This window comes from Malurus melanocephalus, unplaced genomic scaffold (assembly GCF_030028575.1).
Source record: "Malurus melanocephalus ecotype Western Australia unplaced genomic scaffold, MMel_1.1 scaffold_109, whole genome shotgun sequence".
In the NCBI taxonomy this organism is placed as follows: domain Eukaryota; kingdom Metazoa; phylum Chordata; class Aves; order Passeriformes; family Maluridae; genus Malurus; species Malurus melanocephalus.
Genome location: NW_026623341.1, coordinates 1,064,104 through 1,083,112, shown reverse-complemented (window position 1 = coordinate 1,083,112; position 19,009 = coordinate 1,064,104). Strand labels below are relative to the sequence as shown.

General features: G+C 37.0%; 1 protein-coding gene across 1 annotated transcript in view; it reads left to right on the top strand.

The window, feature by feature from the left end:
• EYS (eyes shut homolog) overlaps positions 1-19,009 on the top strand; it is a 685,229-nt gene that overhangs the window by 657,433 nt on the left and 8,787 nt on the right. The window contains exons 46-47 of the mRNA XM_057369428.1: positions 6,665-6,837; positions 17,385-17,546. Of these exons, the coding sequence (XP_057225411.1) occupies positions 6,665-6,837; positions 17,385-17,546 (335 nt within the window). The remainder of the gene's footprint in view (positions 1-6,664; positions 6,838-17,384; positions 17,547-19,009) is intronic.

The window sequence follows — 19,009 nt, the reverse complement described above, 5'->3', positions numbered from 1 at the left end:
CTGGAAGTTCATTCAGTCAGACAAATTAAAATATTAAAATATTAAAATTGTATTAGGACCGTTTCTGGGGAATATTTTAAGAAATTCCATGCACTGTTTCTGCTCCACCGAAGTCACTGGCATCAGACTTACTATGAAATGCATGGGAAGAATTAGACATGTGACTTATTTTTTTAAACGAAGTGAGCARCTGGGATAGCAGAGAAGAAATAGCGAAGAGAAGAGTTTGACTCTGTTAATGTCCAAATGTGGCTGGTGAGGCAAAAATGGTGACTTCTGTTTCCTGGAAATTACTATTTTCCATTTAAAAAACCCATGTGGAGTAAACCACTGACTGGCTAACATCAGAAAGTTCTGAGCCAATTTAAATCCACAGGAGCTTCAGACATTGTTTGAAGGATGTCAGTTCATCTCATAAGCTGCTCACCTGGCTGACCTGTGGGGTAAGAGCAGGGAGTTTGCCCACAAGATGAGTCTCTGGCCTTTCATTCCTTGTCTCTCAGTGCAGCTGGATCTGAGTGCCCAGGCTGTAAAGCACAGAAGAGGGAAGTACATTTGCAGTTCCAAATTGCTGTTGTGTGTCAACGCTTCCATTGTAATAAATCTTGTTTCCAAACACTTCATAAYGCAGCTGTAAAACCTTTGCTGATGAGCATTTTTTATTTTAACAGTATCTGCCAGGATTAATTATACTTGCTTCCCCTTATGTGCTTTCACATGTGTTCATTTATTTCCACATATTTGCATAAATTTTTTAAAAGAGAAAAGTGCTGATTTAAAACTTGTTAAGGCACTGAAAACACTGCAGACAGTGAGACAGATTAGAATGAGAAAACGGCTTCACACTATGGAGCCTCTGTGTATGAAGCTTCTTAAAATAACAAAGACCTGTCCTTCTGCRTGCTACAAAGAAAAACATTTGCATATCTCTCAAGCTAAAAACAATTCACTAACTCTGTATTGGAGAGAGAATTATATGGTAATTGGTTTTGCTTTGTGTGCTTCACCTGTAAGAAAATCTGTTCAAAGCAAATGCTTCTAAAGTCAGTAAGGCTGTACTGAAATTTGGAATATTRACCCCAAGATTAACACATAGATCACTTCTCATTCCCCTTAAGAGTGTATTTATAGTCTCCTGAATACAGTAATGAAAGACATGCTTTGAAAGACACAATAAGGCATTGTTTTCTGATTGTTGCATTGCTGTATGTCCCAACAGTTGCACTCTGCAGGATCCTCTCAGAAATGTTAAATCCTTGACATTCAAAATGTTTGATCTTTCTGAGGAACAGGAAAGGATAATGACCCTCTTTCCCCTTATGAGCATATTAGACAAGATACAAAACCAAAATTGCAAGGAAAAAGAATCATAAATATGGGCTGAAGCATCCCACTCCCATCCACCCACCTAAATCCTTGCTTCATCAATTTAGTCAGCTCTGCTAAGTGACCTTCATGTCTGTAAGGTGAGCCACCAGCAGCAGAATTGAGAGCACATTTGGAAAGCAGGTGGCAGGCTAGGATGGCAGCTGGTGACAGGAAAACATTGCAAGATTGGTATTGTAGGCAATGTTCTTTTTCATCATTGCAATTTGTATTCCACTTTAATTTAGAGCTTATTCTAAAACTTGTGGAGCATTGGAAGGGATGGGGGATAATCTGTTTTTTTGGGGAGTTGTTTGTTTGCATTTAATTTATAGTGGTCTACTACTGAATTTCATTCCTCTCCCCATATTTCAGGGCTGCTAAGTCTTCACACACYATGTATATGTGCACGCATGTATCAGTAATGGCCACATTTTCCTCTCACAGAAAAAATGAAACATTGCCAAAGAGGTGTGGATGGAGCTTACATATAATTTCTGTCAAAGTAGAGTAGCTGTCAATACTGTCTCACATTTTCTCAGAGGGAACTTCTTTCTATTTTCAAATAATCTGTGTTCCTTTGAAGAGCAGAGTCCTTGAGGGAACTGGATTTGTGTTCAAATATTTCCTCTCCTGGAATGAGATCTCTCCAGAGGTTTTGGTTGCTGTTTCGAGCTATTTTTATGTCTTGCTTTCACCATTCTGCCAGAAAGTGTGCAATGCTGTCGAGCTGTAGATTCAGTTGCTATAGGGATAATACTTTGATTTAAATAGAAACAGAAATATGCAGCATTAATCTTTACRTTCTGGCCAGCAACACAGCACAACTGCTCTGTCTTAACAAAATAATGGTGAAGTACTTGAACAATAAAATGAAGAATATAATTTTCAAGGGACAATAATACCCCCCATTATTTTCTTTATGGCACAGAATCATAGRAAATTATATATAACAAGATTGTCTGTGAGGTGTTACGGCTACTTCTTRTGGCTGAAGTAAGAAAAAGGTGTATCTTGTGTGCACTTTGAACAGAACATCAGGCAAAATGCAGAGGATTCAGTCTGCTAGATGTAAGCATGTAGTGTCACTTTGGACACCCCTGGGTAGATGTTTGGCCATCAGCTGCTGCTTCAGAAGAGCTTGGGACTTGAGCACATTTCCTGTCMTATCTCCAAGCTTCATGTGGATTTCTCAGTACTCTGCAGCTCTCAAAGAGCAATGGCCACTCAGGTTTTGGAAATTAAACCATACCCCTATAAGGAAGAGGTGTGCTGCATAAAAGGAGCTGCTGTATTATTAGATGAGATTCAATTAAAATAAATTTGCAGTGCAAGGATGGAATCAATCTGTAACACGAGGACATACTTTCATAGTTTGTGAGGGAAAAGACATTTAGCTGTGTAATTGTTGTGTTTCTAACAATGCAAGTTTCTGTTCTCTTTGTTCAAATACAGTTAATTYTCTTCCAATCTTGTTTTCTTCAGGCTCCATTTTTACCTTCTAGCCTGAAGATAGACTGTTTTTTGTTAACCCTCTATTTTTCCACTGACTGAATTTAAAACCACTCTACTTTAGAGATCTCCTCCCTTGCTCAGCATCTTTCAGTTCATCTATGAAACAAATTCAGGAACTATATCCACAAACCTCCAGTAGATTGGGCAGCCTTATGGGGCCAATGCATGCCAATATGAATTAGAGATGTCCTGCAGTATCTGAGACACTTATATCATAYTGGGAAATGTTAGTTCCTAATGGAAAGGTGGTTAGAGGTCAGACAAGATACCCAGGGAGTTTCAGATGGCACTAAACATCTGCCCAAACTCAGTTGGTCTAACTAATTAAATAAATTAATTAAGCCTCTGATCTTCATGTAGTGTATTCTCGGTTCAGTGTATATCTTATATATATATATATATATATATATATATATATATATATATTTTACGTATAGAATCCCAGATTCAGGTGTCAGAATGTACAGACCTTCCCCTTCTTTTCTGCTATAAGATTACTTGCTTGATTTGACAGCACATTTGCATAACCATGAGAAATTCCATATTTGTTAGTATTGAGAATGACATTTTAAACAATATATTTTCTATATTCAATGAAGGAATGGGTTTTGCTTAACTTAGGATCTAAGTAAACTTTCCAATTCTTCACTAATCCTTTAGAACTTTTAATTATTTCCCTATAAATTTCTAGTTTGATCAGAATTTTGTGTAGTTTATAAAAATAAGGTTTCATTTTTTTTAATATTGCCTGAATTTTGTAAAAAAAATGGGTTTTGGTTCATGATCAATACACCTGTTGTCCTTATCTAGAAATTGTGTTATTTGTTTGAGAGCTACTCTTGGTTTTGGTAAGGGACTTTGAACCTGAAAAACCATTCTGTGAATACTGCATGACACTGCTAGGTATGTGACAAGAAGCGAACAAGAAAAAGGCATTAAATTAGACCATCCTTGAACTTCCTAAGTACCAATATTTCAGAACTTGAAGTGGGATTTGAAATTTCCAAAATTGAGTTTCTTTTGCTRCCTGAACTGGCTGGCTTTGCCCTGTGCATACTCTAAGGGCACCCTATTAAGGGTCCTTTATAAAACTAGGGGATTCAAGATTATACAGTTTGTTTTCAGACTATCAATGTTGTATTTGAAAACCTTTCTATTCCTTCCCACCTAAAAATATTCTTTAGGGGAAAAAAAAGTTTCGGCAGTTGCTCTTGAGAAACTGGAATATAGAAGAATTAATCTAATCCATGTTCTTCAAAAAGCCTGAAAATAGGAAAGTATCTTGCAGTTATCTCCTAAGACACATAGAGTGTCTGCAGGTGAGATGATGTGCAGGATCCTGTTATGGTCAATGGAGAAATGGAGATCCAGGCCTTTCCAGTTGTCTAAACACTGGCATTCTAACGGCACAGGTCCTGGGTTTTGGTTTTTTTTTTTTTTTTTTTTTTTTTTTTTTTTTTTTTTTTTTTTTTTTTTTTTTTTTTTTTTTTTCTGGTCTTCATAGCATGTCCAGAGGAGCACAAATCTTCTGCAGTTCTCTTATCAGCTGGCTCACACATCTCTGAGATACACCATGGTTCAGAAGGGAAATTGAGTGTTGAGGCAGTTGAATGCAGGACCTTCATCATTAGGGTTGTGAATGTGTTGATTTGTGGGATGGACACCAGATCCCCACTGATTAACTCATGAGTCAGGCAGTGACTCGAGGATCCCTCTGCCTAAACTTGAGAATTCAGTGGTCCCTGTCAGAAAYTTGTGTCCCTGCCCAAAAGCTGCCTCTCTCAAATACCTCTGGGGCAACTGAAGTCCAACTGGGCACCYGATGTAACATAAAATTGTCTTCTTTTCAGAATGAATCTCACCTCTTACACCTAAAGAAATACAAGAAGCTTCAGGATCATGTTCATACAATTTATTTTCAGGTAGTTCTGCAAGGAGCAGGGAGTTGGACTCAAAGATCCTTATGAGTCCCTTCCAAATTCAGGTTGGATTCTAAATGRGTCTTTAAATCCCTGGGAGTTGAGGCACTAGTGCAAGCTATTGGGCTCTCCTGCTTTGTAAAAACAAGCAACCAAAACCAAGAAGATAAAAGGAAAATTAGACCAACATAGGCCACATGATGGAAAAGATTTRAAACACTGACTTTTCCTTTATCTGTCTAAAGATTAGGAAATTTTGGATCTAAACTTCTCAATACCAGTCCAGCTTGCTTAGGAGTGTTAAATAGGTTTCATTTGTTGATAGACCATTGCCACTGTAGGCCAGCAAACATGTTCAGCTCTATGCAAATAATTTTCAATTAATTTAAAAATCTGACTTCTGTTATAAAGAACAAGGATTAAAATAAATTTAAACAGACATATGCAAACACAAGCCAGGGAAGGAGGAGGACCTCTCATGTACAAAGCCCAAGAGCAGCAGTGTCAGCTCCAGCAGCCCCCTCATGGCACAAGGATGGGGCATTGCTGTTTGTACTCAGGGAGTTACATCACTTCCCCTTCTCAGCAGCTTTCATGCATCAAAGCATAACATTTATAGTGAGAGAGAAAGCATTCTGATACTGACTTTGTTGAATTGAGGTGCTTTTGCTTTTGCAAGGTCCCATCTTCTTTTCCCCTTCATCCCAAACTCTGGAGAGTTTGTTGGCTGTGCTTTGTTCACATGTTGTCTGATCTGAAGGTCTGGTGAAACAGCAGTTTCGCAGGCTCCTCATTATGTTTTACCCAGAAACAGTCAGCTGATTAATGGAGGATATGTAGCTCAGTGCAAAGAAAAACTCAAGACTTTGCACAAAACAAGAAACCAAACCAACATGGACCAATCAAAAAACAATGAATATTTATGAGTTTTCATTCTTAGCCTTGAGAGGGAAAACCTCCAGGGAAAAAATCCACAAGTGTTTTTATTCAGGGAAATAATTTTTTAATCATAATTTGATACTAAATGCTAGAATACAAATGGGACTAATATATTCCATTTTAATTCTTCGGTAAGGATGACACTTTTAACAGCAATGCCAAGTGTATTCTGTCTTTTACAATTTCTATAGAATTCATACTAATTTTAAATTTACAGGTTAGTGTGAATTTTTTGGGATTGTTCCCCAGCCTGAAAGAAAGGCATAAAAAGTAGCAGATATTAACAACTCCAATGATTCAGTAGGTTTAGAAGATTTCCTTATGCTGTAGACTTACAATCATATGAAACCCAGATTGCCACCTCTTTCATGGCCAGATCCACTATCTCTTTTTCCATCAAGTGCTTCAACAAACCTACATCTGATATGCCAGTTATAAGAACTTATCAAATTAATAATGGCTAAGTGAAAGGTAGTTGCTGACTGATTCCTGTTAGTAGCTAAAATTCAGAACTGTTAGCAATTCCCTTATTTTTAAGACTGTTCTTTGCTGCTTACCTTTCCATTTTAATGTCCACTTTAGCTCCTCCTATTTTATGAAGCTAAGGGCTTTTGTAGTTATTTGTAGAGCAARACACACACACAAAAGCTACAAGCCTCTTTTTATTTTTTTTAGCAGCTGATAATATTGTAACATTAATATTAAAAATAAAGTGTTTTCTCTAAGTACATTTTTCTTTTCTAATGAAATGAACATATCAAAATGTTAAATTAGGAACTTGGTTACTACCCTTTTCTGTTACCCATTTTGGATCAGATTATTAAATATAGATATCCAAATTTGAACATCTTTATTAGATTGCTTCTGACATGTTGATTTCTTTTGATAATATTGTTGCATTCTTTCTTTTCACGTACCCTCCTCAGCTGTGACTGCCCCACTGGATGGAAAGGTGCATTTTGCACAGAAACAGTGTCAGTGTGTGAACCTGAGCATGAACCTCCACATCTGTGCCAGCAAGGCAGTACCTGTGTGCCCCTGCCTAATGGCTACACGTGTCACTGTCCTCTTGGAACAACTGGTGCCTACTGTGAACAAGGTATGTCAAATGCACAGTGCATTGTAAATGCAGTTATATGATGTAAAACCACAGTATTCTGCAATGTATCAATTAAATGTGACATAGAGACACAAAGTACAAAATTGATTTAAGGAAGTGRTGCTCCTTTCTGTTAGAAAAAGTAATTTAAAGCTATGAATTGTTAGATATWGTTTCCTTACTCTGCTTATTTTGAATGCCTTTTTTCCTTCCATTTTTTCAAATCATTCAGCCAAGTTCACAGGCCTGGTTTGTCAGACACAAGGGGACAGGAAGCATTGCAGAGCAATGTTAGAGCACTCAGTTCAACTCCTGAGCTCACGATAATGAAGTAGGATGGGAAATACACTTGAGATCTCAGTAGTGATGCAGAAGAGGAAGCATCTGGGACCTTATCCAACTTCTGCTGATCCTAACGGAGAGGTTCCTGGTTGACTTCACAGGCTATTGGGTGGGATGCACTGATAATGATGACAAAAGATGCAAACATAACTGCARAAATCTGCTAGTTATTGTTCTCCCCAGCTTTCTTTCAACATGTCCCCCTCAAAACATGTCCTCRGTTTGCAAGTTTTGCGTTGCCCTCATGTAAAGGAATCCTTTGTCTGTTTACTTGTCTGAGAGATTGTACAAATGAATATTCAACAGTGTAGAGACACAGGTGCTGCACCTCAGGGACTTTTTCTGCAAGTGCTCAAAGTGCCTCTGCATGTAAGGAAGTGTTGTACAGTCCACACCCTCTATTCCACAGCTCTTAGATTCATGTTTATTTGTACAAGCTTGCATTTTCCCGTTAAGAAGCTTTCTGAACAAATTTTGGAGAACTTCAGTTACTGTTAAATAGCTCCCTTTCCAAACTGCCTGTCAAGGTCCAGCCTCTCTTGCTGTGTGAGTTGGAAGCACAAAACTGACAAGCTGAACTGCATTTGACCTGATTTGCAGYCCTCACCCTACAGATGAATAGTTTTAAAATCCCATTACACACGGAATTGGTAGGCTCAAATGAAAAAGAATATGGGTTCTGGAAAGTCACTGTTGAATTTCTTATTCCATGTAAGAATGTTCTTTATTACCTCTGCTGCAGCAGCTGTTCAAGGCTCTTTATATGAACTTTTCAATTTTGAATTCTCATTTCAAGTCAGGTTTTCAAAAGTAATGCCATCTGGATTCAGGATACTGATCATCAGGACATGTGCTATACATAAAGCAGGTAATTAATCAGGTAAACACTCCTGTGTTCTGGTTTCAGMATACATTTGGATTTTCTTATGATGGCCACATTATCAGTATAAGACTTATATTGGAGCAAGAGAAAATTGTATTTCTTACAGATTCTCTTCCTTTTAGTAATTTCTCTCTTGGTAAACACATTARAGGGTTCCTTTCTGTTTTATTTTAAAGCTTTCCTTTTATGAACAGGGACTATGGATCCTGACCAAACTCTTTGCCCTGTATTTCACCTTACTCTGTGGCAGAATAATGAATTATCACGAGATTTTTCAAAGAGCAGTTTGCTCTTTTAGTGGATGGCAAATTGCTAAAAAACAGCTGCTTATCAAGATTGAATATCTCATCTTTGGATTAATGGTGGTTATTGGAGCCAGAAGAAAAAGAGACAGAGAGCAATGAACAGCCCAAAGGACCAGGAGAAAACAAAGGGTAATTAAAGGATGAAGACTAATGAATGTGCAAGAAAGAAGGAAAAAGGTGTGAGAAGAAGACAGAAAAGATTTATGAGGCAAAAAAAAAGCAGGGTAAAATAAACAAAGGGTAAGAACAAATAGGGTTTTACCAGATAATAGCAACTGGTAAAGACCATACAACAGTATGGATTGCACAGGAACAGGTCAGRTGAAGTGAGTAAATGGGGCAATAGGTAGAACCACAACACTAAACAAGAGTACTCTGAACACAATTATTAAGGGTAGTCAGACATAAACTAGCAGTAATCAAGTACTTATTTGTTTGGTACTAAAATTCTTGAGGTTCTTTATTAACTATKTACATGAGAGATGAAGGACGAAAGCATGAGCAGATGAGGACAATGCTGTTCTTCAATATMATTTGTGACTGCTTGGGGTGTCAACTCAAGCTCCCAAGGATAGAACACTGAGGTAAGGTACATTATGGTTAAATTTTAGATGTCAGAGCTCTACTAACAACTGTTCAGTAACTGGAAAAGTTAGGACAAGGCTAAACCCAGGGAGAGCAAGATCAGTTAAAGAACATACTTTTCATGGCACTTATGGCCTGAAACTCAGAGTGCTTACTTAATTGTCACATAATGACCACTGCCAAAATGCAAATACTGAACAATATTCTCAGGAATATTGTTTGCTGTAGGATGTGTATTATTTCATGTATTTTAGACAAAATAAAGAAATCAACCCACTTGATGAAGAGAGAGTAGCTGTATCAATTACTCTGCATTTCCTACAGGCTGTATACAACCAACTAATATTCAGAAAGTAGTACAGTGATATTTTGTAGTCTAAAACACTGAGAGCAAATATTTCATTGTATATTTCAACCTGACAAAGCAAGTACCAGGACTTGCTTTTCTCAGACAGATCAGGAGGTTGAGCAGGTAGACAGCACCCTGGTGACCAACAAGCAGGAAGATGCCTGTGAAATTTAAGACCACCTTTGGGAAGGCAAGCTCCATAAGGAGCACTAGGAAAAGAGGAGAGGGTTGTAAATTAGACCTGAATGGGCCCAAAGAACAAAGCTTTGTCATGCAAGGCACAGTAATACATTTATTCAAGAATAATTAAAGCTTCACTTCCTGCAGGCACTGTATTGTCCAAACCCATTAACACTYGTAAGGCAGAATGCTTCTTCAAGAGTGTTAGGTTTCTAAAAGTAACACTGATAAACAAAAAAAATTATTAATTTATACTTGCAGAAACAGAAGTTATTGTAATGAAATAGGAAGGAAATGGAAGATCTATGCTGGAGTCTTTTTTGCTTAGTGTTAACATTGCCATTTGGACTCAGACCACTTCCAAGACTCTTTGTGGCACCTGAAGCAGCAAATAATGCTGTTCCACTGGTTTGAAAAGGTCACAGCTGTGACAATAATACAGCAAAGCCAGCACAGCTCCTGAAGTGTATAAATGGCAACAAAATATTGCCATGGTCTGGSACATTGTTAATTCTTAGTTAGCACTCCCACAGCCACAAAGATTAGGAATATGGGGAAGTAGTTTATCTAGGGGTTTTTAAAAAGTAGTTATGTTTTCCATGACACCAAAACATGATGTTAGTAAAATCTTTTGACTTAAAGTTTGCAACTGAAGTACTGGACAATTCTAACTTGTYTTCTGATTAAGAAGTGAAGCCTCTGCCTGGAGCAGTGTATAATTTATTTCAATAACACACAACATTCAAAACGAACAAGAGTTTCCAGTAATTTGTCTGGKGAGTCTCCTGCATGGTTTTGCCAAATTCCAGTTTATTCCATTTGTGCCAATGAATATCTTTGTAATTAGATCTCTCAAAGGGTTTCTGGAGAGGGAGAAGTCTCTAAGGACCTGTTTTTTTCAGTTCTGCAAGTATATAGTAGACCTRTTGATTTCACTGTGCCTATTGCTGTGAGAAACAGCAACAGATAAATGTCAAAGATGATTCTTCCTGAGAAAGAAGGAACARTGTAAAACCCTTTTGCTGCAGGTAGCTTGATCATACAGGACGCTGTTATTACATATGTGAACATGGTATCTTTTTCATAAATAGTAGTTATTAAGAGATGTGAMCATTAAAATTACAAATGTTATCCATAATGACTGTCTGCAATTATATTCTGATCTGTACTAAATTCTGTTTTAGCAGCTTATTTCTCTTGTAAGAACAGTATTCTTGTGTGAGGCCAGGAATCCTGTCTCCAGCAGTGGCCAATAATGGAGTTTTAGAGGAAAAAATTAACACAGCAACTATACAACATCTCCCTGGAGCACTCTTTTAGCAGCCAAACATTTATGGCTTACCTTTTTATTTATTTCTTTTCTTGCCATTTATCTTAATGGATTAAATCAAGTCTCTAATCTTGTCATAAACAGTATCAACAAAGGCAATGMAAAACTTGAACAAAAATAAATTTTAAGTCAGTGAAGTTCCTCTGACATTCCATTACACATTGTGATATATTTACACATGAGACAGAGTTTCTCTAGGTGCCAAGCAAATTTATTTTGCAGATAATTTTGTAGATGAATGAAGAAGACCTACAATTTTAGGCTAGTTAATTGTGAGATAACTGATAATGTTAAGGGAACAGCAATGTAATATTTGGAAGGTTCTATAGATGGCACTATTGGAGAACACTTGCCAGTGGCGAAAATAAGTGGGGTTTTCATCACAGTATTTCTATGAATTTTAAATTATTCAGCAGTTTTCTTTAGCAGGATTAGTATGTGCCACMTATGTTCATAAAATGTATTAAAATAATTTTTCTTGACTTCAAGGCATGATAACAGAATGCTACTGCCTTTTTCACAAAGAAACAAATTAATAAATAGATTTCAACTGTATATTAGTCTCTCAATTCCATAGCTCCAAATAATTGCCTGCCAATGTACAGCTCTTGAAGAACTGAAAGAAAATGTAAAKAGTTCTCATTSTTCTGTCCTCTGTTTAATGAGATTCTTGTCAAGTAATAAAGCTATTTYCTTGATGAACAAAGGGCAAGCAACTTCCTTGGGCCATGTTTATTCAGCTCAAGTCAATTTTCTAGATATTATTTTGGTGTCAAATTCTATTATTCCGATATAAAAGTACAGCAAATTTTGAAAATACCTGATAAACTGAGAGAAAAAATACCCTGACTCTTGAAATATTTTTTTTCTAGAAATATTTCTTACTTTCTACATAGTATAGAATGTTGCTTGACATATTTTGACTACTATTGTAGGATAAATTAATTCACWGTATGATTTAGCTCAACTTTTACATGACAAGAAACCTTATATACACAGCCAAGAGGACACACATTTACCYATATGTTGGGTTTGCCTGACAGTGCAGTCAGACTTGCAGTCTATTTCAGTTATCATTTGGAAACTTTTGTTTCTAYGTTTAACCATAAGGACAATTTATTATTAACTTGCTGTTTTGAGCCACCATGGCTATTATCACTATTGTTTTTTTAATCATTTAAGCAATGCCAGTATCATCAAGCTTTGTTTCTGTTGATATTTTTTGAAACCTTGTGGCAACATGAGAAAATCTTTAAATAGTAGCTACAGCATTCATGACCTATAAGGATTAAATATGTTGTCTAAATTTTACCTGAAAAGCAATCTAAGCTTTCAACAGATTTATCATTAACAGTACAATAAACTTAATATTCATGTCAGGCACAAGCAAACATGTATTTGTAATATTTATCTGTATCATGTAAATTATCCAATCATCATCTAATGACCATCTAATTTCTTCTAGGAAACCTYTCTTTACTGACATATTTGTTAGACAGCAGAAATAGTAATTACCTGTATCCTGGCTGTAATACCTGCATCCTCAGGTGCATGAGAATGAGGCTCAGATTTCTAGTCCAAATTATTTCCTGGTACTGAGGTTTCATAGCTGCTCTCACTACAATTTTCTGGCTGAGATTACTTACTTGTGGGCACTCATTTCCTAATATATATTGTACTGAAAGACTGAAGTCTACTGTTTTGACTTTGGCTAGTAATAGATATTTTGGGCTTTAGAAAACCAGAGATTTCTTTGGGGATTTAGCCATATGCTCCTAGATGTTAATTCTTATCTAATCAGATCTCTAAAGCTAACAGTAGAGATTACAACTCCACTGCAACAAAAACAAACAGAACTTGACTTACAAGTTGCAATATTTTATTCCAGTGTTGCTCAGAATAGTGATTGCCTCAGTTCTCCTCTTTGGGGACAGCAAGCACCACTAATATCTGCAGGTCTGCCAAAATTAGTTTTTCATGAGTACATTGTTCTAACATTCAAAGTGTGTTAATAATCAATACTTTTGTTAACACGCATGTTAACGTGTGCTTGTTRCGGAACTAGAAGTTGTACTATAATCTTTCTTTGCTGCACATAAATTAGTTTATAAGTGTAAAAACTTTAGTTTATAAGTTTAAAACTTTTTAGTTTTAAAAGYTGGCCCTTCAAATATTAAATAGAAAGGGATAATTCAACAGAAAAAATACATTTCCATTTAGATAAGGCAAAATTAATATTTTTCAGGTTTTATAAATATTTACACAGGAAAACAGTTCCATGTAGTACCGGTAATCTTTGAGCTACAGTCTTAATCAAATTGCATCTTAAGACGAAGATTTCCATACAGATGTGTTTGTCATTGTTTTCCAAAWTGAAAAAAATCGACTGGTGAGGCTGCTCACTCTCACTCCAATCAATTTAAACTTTGAACATGTTAAAACACTGAACATTGACTGTGGAGTTTAAAGATTTGTGTGTGTTTCTCAGCCCATAGGGATGGGGTTGGCGTCTGATCTCTGACACCTTTGCTGAGGAGCCCCAGAAGGAGTTTGCTCCGGCGTTGCTTGAGGAGCAGCTTTAAATACCCCTTGATCCTGTTCTGAGCTGCACTKCAGCAGCATCAAGATCCACTTGATCTGGACCCTGACTCACAGATTGACTTGCAAGMTTGACCTAACACCTGCCTCATCACTGTGGAATTGATGTTTCACTTGCCAAGCTCAGCTATCAGGCATGGGGTTTTGGGAGGCTTGATCATGCTTTACCGAGTGAAAAATGAGCCAGACATGGCTATTTCAGTCTTTTGTTGTTAGGTTCTCACTCCTTTGAGCAGTGACTCACATTTCCCTTCCCCCTCTTGTTGGAAGCTGGAACAGATTGCCCAGAGAGGCTGCAGAGCCTCCCTCACTGAGATATTCAAGATYTGTCTGGAYACAATCCTGTGCCATTGCTCTGGGATGACCCTGCYTGAGCAGGGAGGTTGGACCAGGTGATCCCTTCCAACCTGCCCCATCCTGTCATTATGTGTAGCATCACCAGATAATAGTACACAGCTTAGAAAACTGAGCCAATAATCAGATATAGAGCAAAAATATTTATTTAAATGTCGTTTTACTTACAGTGCACTCCACAGTGCTGAGAGTTCTTGTGAGTAAGGCAGTCGCCACACAGCACAAGTCCTACCAATTTGGTTTATAGGATCAGCAAAGGCTTCCATTCACCTCATTGTTTTAGTGAAGAGTTTCTCAGGAGTAAGCATGTGTAACACAGGTGTTGTCTTGTGCAAGTTTAGCTGAACTTATTTTCTTATCTTAATTGAGAAAAAAAGTTTGCTGCCAAGAAAACAGCATCACAGTACCTCATCCTTTGATGTGTTAGGTTTGCATATGCCTGCCATAAAAACAAATTGAAAAGTGTAAATCATTGAATTCTTCACCTTAAAAGTTTCTCTATCTATAAAGCAATTTTGCAAAAATGAAATTTCATACTGCTCACCTCTGTGCACCGTGGTAGAGTGAATGCWTTCTGAGATATGGGTTCACTTATGGGTTCCGTGCACCTGTCAAGTCAKTTTTTTCCATGCATATATTCAGTACTTGCAGGATCTACAATGTAAGTCGTTCTGGTACTTCATATGGTTATTTCTGCTGCATGGTGGCAAAATATGTTACTTTGTAACACTTTTAAGATATATTTATTGGCAATAAGCTCACTTTTTAGGATAATGAAAATAAAATATTTGCATCTTAGAAGTTTCAGAATTAAGCATATTACATACAGTATTGTATTTGATGTCTATAAATTAGGATAATACCGCTTTACTAAAGAATTCTGACACTTATTGCTGAAGCTGTGGGMCTTATTTTTTAATACTCTATCTGTAATATGAAACCATGTATTTAATTCTTTCTCTGAGTGATACTMTAAAATCACCTTTTATCCTTGTTCTCTTTCTCTGCTTCAAGACTTTTTATCATAGCAATCTTCCTTTCATATCCCTCCCAATGACAATGCTACAAGCAATGTAGCATTTCAGTCCTGCTGATTTTGCACTCACACCAGTCATTGTCCAGACTCCCTCCATAAGCAGCAAAGAATAACTACATTGACAAAGTGAAACTGAATCTGACAGAGACTTTCAGATACTTCATTATACACTTTGCCTMAGGCAACCTTTCAAGCAGCAGCATATTTTCATGTGAGAGTGACCACTGTGGCACAGTTCTTCCACATATAAGTCTCCCTGTGCAACAATCTGCTAAGAGGAGATTGCCAAATAATGCATGAAGAAAAAATGTCTGTACAAAATGATTTATTATCACTGATTGATTTTTCAATATGAAGACAGCAGTACAGGGATTTTATCTTTATTCACTAATGTAGAGCACTATCTTACCTACTGAAAAAAATTCAGATAGAATAATAAGTATTACTCTGTCTTTTGTACCTGTAATTTTTATAATTTTAGTGACATAAAGTACATCATCAAATCTATTTAGCAAGTTTCATTCCTATCTATTTTCCAGGATAATTGTTATTCTAAAAATTACTTTTATTTCTGTCAACTTTTAAGTACAGATTCCAGAAACATCACATTTTTGTCATTATGTAATATATTACTACTACTRCCTAGCCTTGATAGCATACCTAACTGCTACTATGATACTCAGAATGGGAGTGATTTGAGAATATATACATAGATTGAATAACAGCTCATCAAAAGSCTGATTCTGATCATTCAAGCATTTCATAAATCCATTATAATTGGCATTCCAGTGATTGAAACTTAGTTTTTAGACTTACTGAGATTTTGTGCCATCAAATCCATGCACCTTCCTCAGAAGTATTATCTGTAATCTACCAGGGGGAATTAATAAAAAGGTCAGATGTGCAGTTACTGCCCATTCAAGAGGCATCCTCAGGTCAGGTTATGCTGAAAACAGGGCARAGATCTGAATCCTCTCTAGTGGTGCACCTCCCTGTGGGACACAGTGACCAGGSACACCTTGAACCCTCTTCTGAGAGAGGTGGTGTGACAAACAGACAAATCCCAAGAGCTTGCAGCACGCTGGCYCCATTCCAGCCCAATGACTGAGRCCYATCTGTGACAGGCAGGACAAGGTGMAGCTGGATGGTGAGTGGGCTCACCAGCAGATGCTGTGCAGAAAATTTGAGTGTGGAAAGATACCAAAAGGTGTCTYGGAATGTACTTCAAGGACATCCTGGAGATATTTTTGGCTGAGACCAAATTACTATAAAACTATGTAATTGGGACCACCAAAATGAGGAAAGATGTTGGCCTCTTAGAATGGAAACAGCACAGCTTCAGCTGGGAAACTGAGAGGGGAAAACATTATAACTCAGGCATTTAATACTGCTGTTTAATTAAATAGTAAAAAGGATTTATCACACACAGATCTAAATACATCCTGCACATCTAATTAGCTTGATTTGTTCCAATGAACCCATAACTACAGTAAACTACCAACATGATAAGGAATTAGCTAACAACTGACATCATTAGAGAGATTACCTACAAGAGCATGGAATGACAGGACAAGGGGGAATGGCTTCAAGCTGAAAGAGAGTAGGTTAAGATCAGATATTAGGRAAAAAATCTTTGAGAYTGGTAAGGCACTGGAACAGTGGAAGTTGCCCAGAGAAGCTGTGGATGCCCCATCCCTGGAAGTGCTCAAGGCCAGGTTGGGTGGAGCCCTGAGCAACCTGCGTTAGTGGAAGGCRTCCCTGGCCATAGCAGGGGAGTTGGACCTAGATTGCCTTTAAGGCGCCATCCAAGCAAACCCATCTTCTGATTCTTTGATTCTATGATAATGATGTCTCAAATATGCAATATTTTTACAGTGGGAAAAACTGAAAATGGTTTTGAGTCACAGAAACAGTAAAGATAATTATAATAATTTTACAGTTGGCTGAAGGCAGTTGAACCAGYCTGATTTTGTAGGGGTATGTGAACAATCAGCACTGAGAGAAGACAGCATGATTGGATATAACTCAGAAGCGTACACTGTATTTTCACTGTAATTGTGTGAGTGTTCTCTTCCATTATAAGATAGGATGATTTGAATTATCAAACATCTCAATATGGTTATCATTAAAACAAATTTCAGCAACAATTAATGAATACTTTCCACTTAAAAGGTTCTTTCTTCTGACACACAAAGCAGTTCATTACAAATCCTCCACTAGGATTTGCATCTGTATGGTGAGGAAATAAATGTTTGACTCCTATGACACTATTTTGCATTTCAATTTTTAAACAATGTGAAATTTACGCTTATATTTATTTGAAAGTGAATGCTAATAAGATCACATTTATTTTGCATTAKAACTACAGTCTTGATTGTTAAGGAAAATAAGGCACCCAGAAGACAGTGGCATTGATTTGCTATTATCTAAATTTTATTTTGTATCCAGGTTTTTTTATTCTGTATGAAGTGAAGAATTGGAAGTATTATGTACAGCATTAAAGAGCTGTACAAAATAACTGGATCCATAATAATGCAGTCCTCTCAAAATACCTTTCAGAAGATATTTCCTCTTGTATTTTCCAGATATTTCCATTAGTGATCCATCCTTCAGAAATAATGAATCATCATGGATGTCATTTGCACCCTTTTACATCCGGCATAAGACCCATATTAAACTGCAGTTCCAGCCTTTCTCTCCAGATGGTATCCTGTTCTACACCGCGCAGCATTTGGGTACTCAGTCAGGTAAGAGGATTTCAGCTTGTTGCTGGCACTATTTTTGGAAAAGAAAGGCAGTACATTGAAGTGATCCACCTATTCAGTCTCTGTAAGTCATTGTCCATGGTGGCTGGATTTATCACAGAATTATAGAATGTTAGAGGATTGGAAGAGACCTTAAAGATCATTTAGTCCCAACTCCCCTGCCCGGGCAAGGACACTTTCCACTAGACCAAGTTACTCAAGGCCTYCARCACTGCCAGGCATGGGGCRTTCAGGTATTCACAAACTCCCTGGTCAATCTGTTCCAGTGCCTCACCACCCTCACAGAAAAACACATCTCCCTAAATTTSCTAACCTAAATTTCCTGTCTTTCAGTGTATACCCATTACTCYTTGTCCTGTAGTTCCTGACAAASAGTCCCTCTCTCTTCCTTGYRGCCCCCTMCAGATCCTGGAAGGTTGCTGTGGGCTCCCCACACAGCCTGCTCTTCTCCAGGCTGAACAGCCTCAACTTTCTCTGCCTGTCTTTGTAAGGGAGGTCCTCCAGTTCTCTTATCAATGTCATGGCCTTCAYCTGGGCTTGCTCCAATAATTCTGTGACCTTCTTATGTTGGGGACATCAGAACTGTATTGTACAGTTGTTTTGAACTGTGAATAATCAACTTCATATGAAAAAAACAGGCAAAATCAAAGTTTTGGATTAGTACAAAGCCATCAAGTACTTAATGAACTTATTTAATGGTTCAGGAAAGCACTTCCCCCTGAAAAGTGACCTTTGCCAGCTTTACAGAAGCTACACTAAGATTCTCAGTTTGGGGGGCTGTCCAGTGTTTTAAATGATCAAAACCAAAGCAATATAAAAACTGATCAAACAAGTGAAAGTGAACAGCTGATGAGAGAGCAAATGAGGCTTCTCAAAGGTGTAGCTTTTTATTATATAATGTTGAAAAGTGTGCTGGTGCAGCATGKAAAACATGCAAGTTCTGCATTTCCCAGATATGCAGAGTGAAAAATAAGTCTAAATAAAATATATCTATTTATAGAAGGATTTTAAACTTTACCAAGATAACATTCCTAAAACTTCATGTCAAGAAAATRTACTTTAGTAGTGTAAGTACATTCTAAAATTTAGTCTTTAGGGTGTAAATTTTTTGTAGTTTTATTTTATTAACATGCTCAATTGCATTTACATGGTGACTTGCACATTTTTAAACAGAAGCATTACATGTCATCCATAACATCATCTTAGAGCAAATTTTCCACTTGTATTAAGCAGTAGGTTATGCAAATATTGGGTTTTATATGACAAAAAAATTAATTAAATTGATCATGAATTTTTACATTCCTTTGTTCAAATTCTAAATCTTTGAGATATTTCAATAAACATACTCATCCACCAATTTATATAAACACACATATGCCCAATGTACCAGCACCTCACTGTGTACACAGATGTTCCAACAGGTTGATAATGCATCGTACACTGCT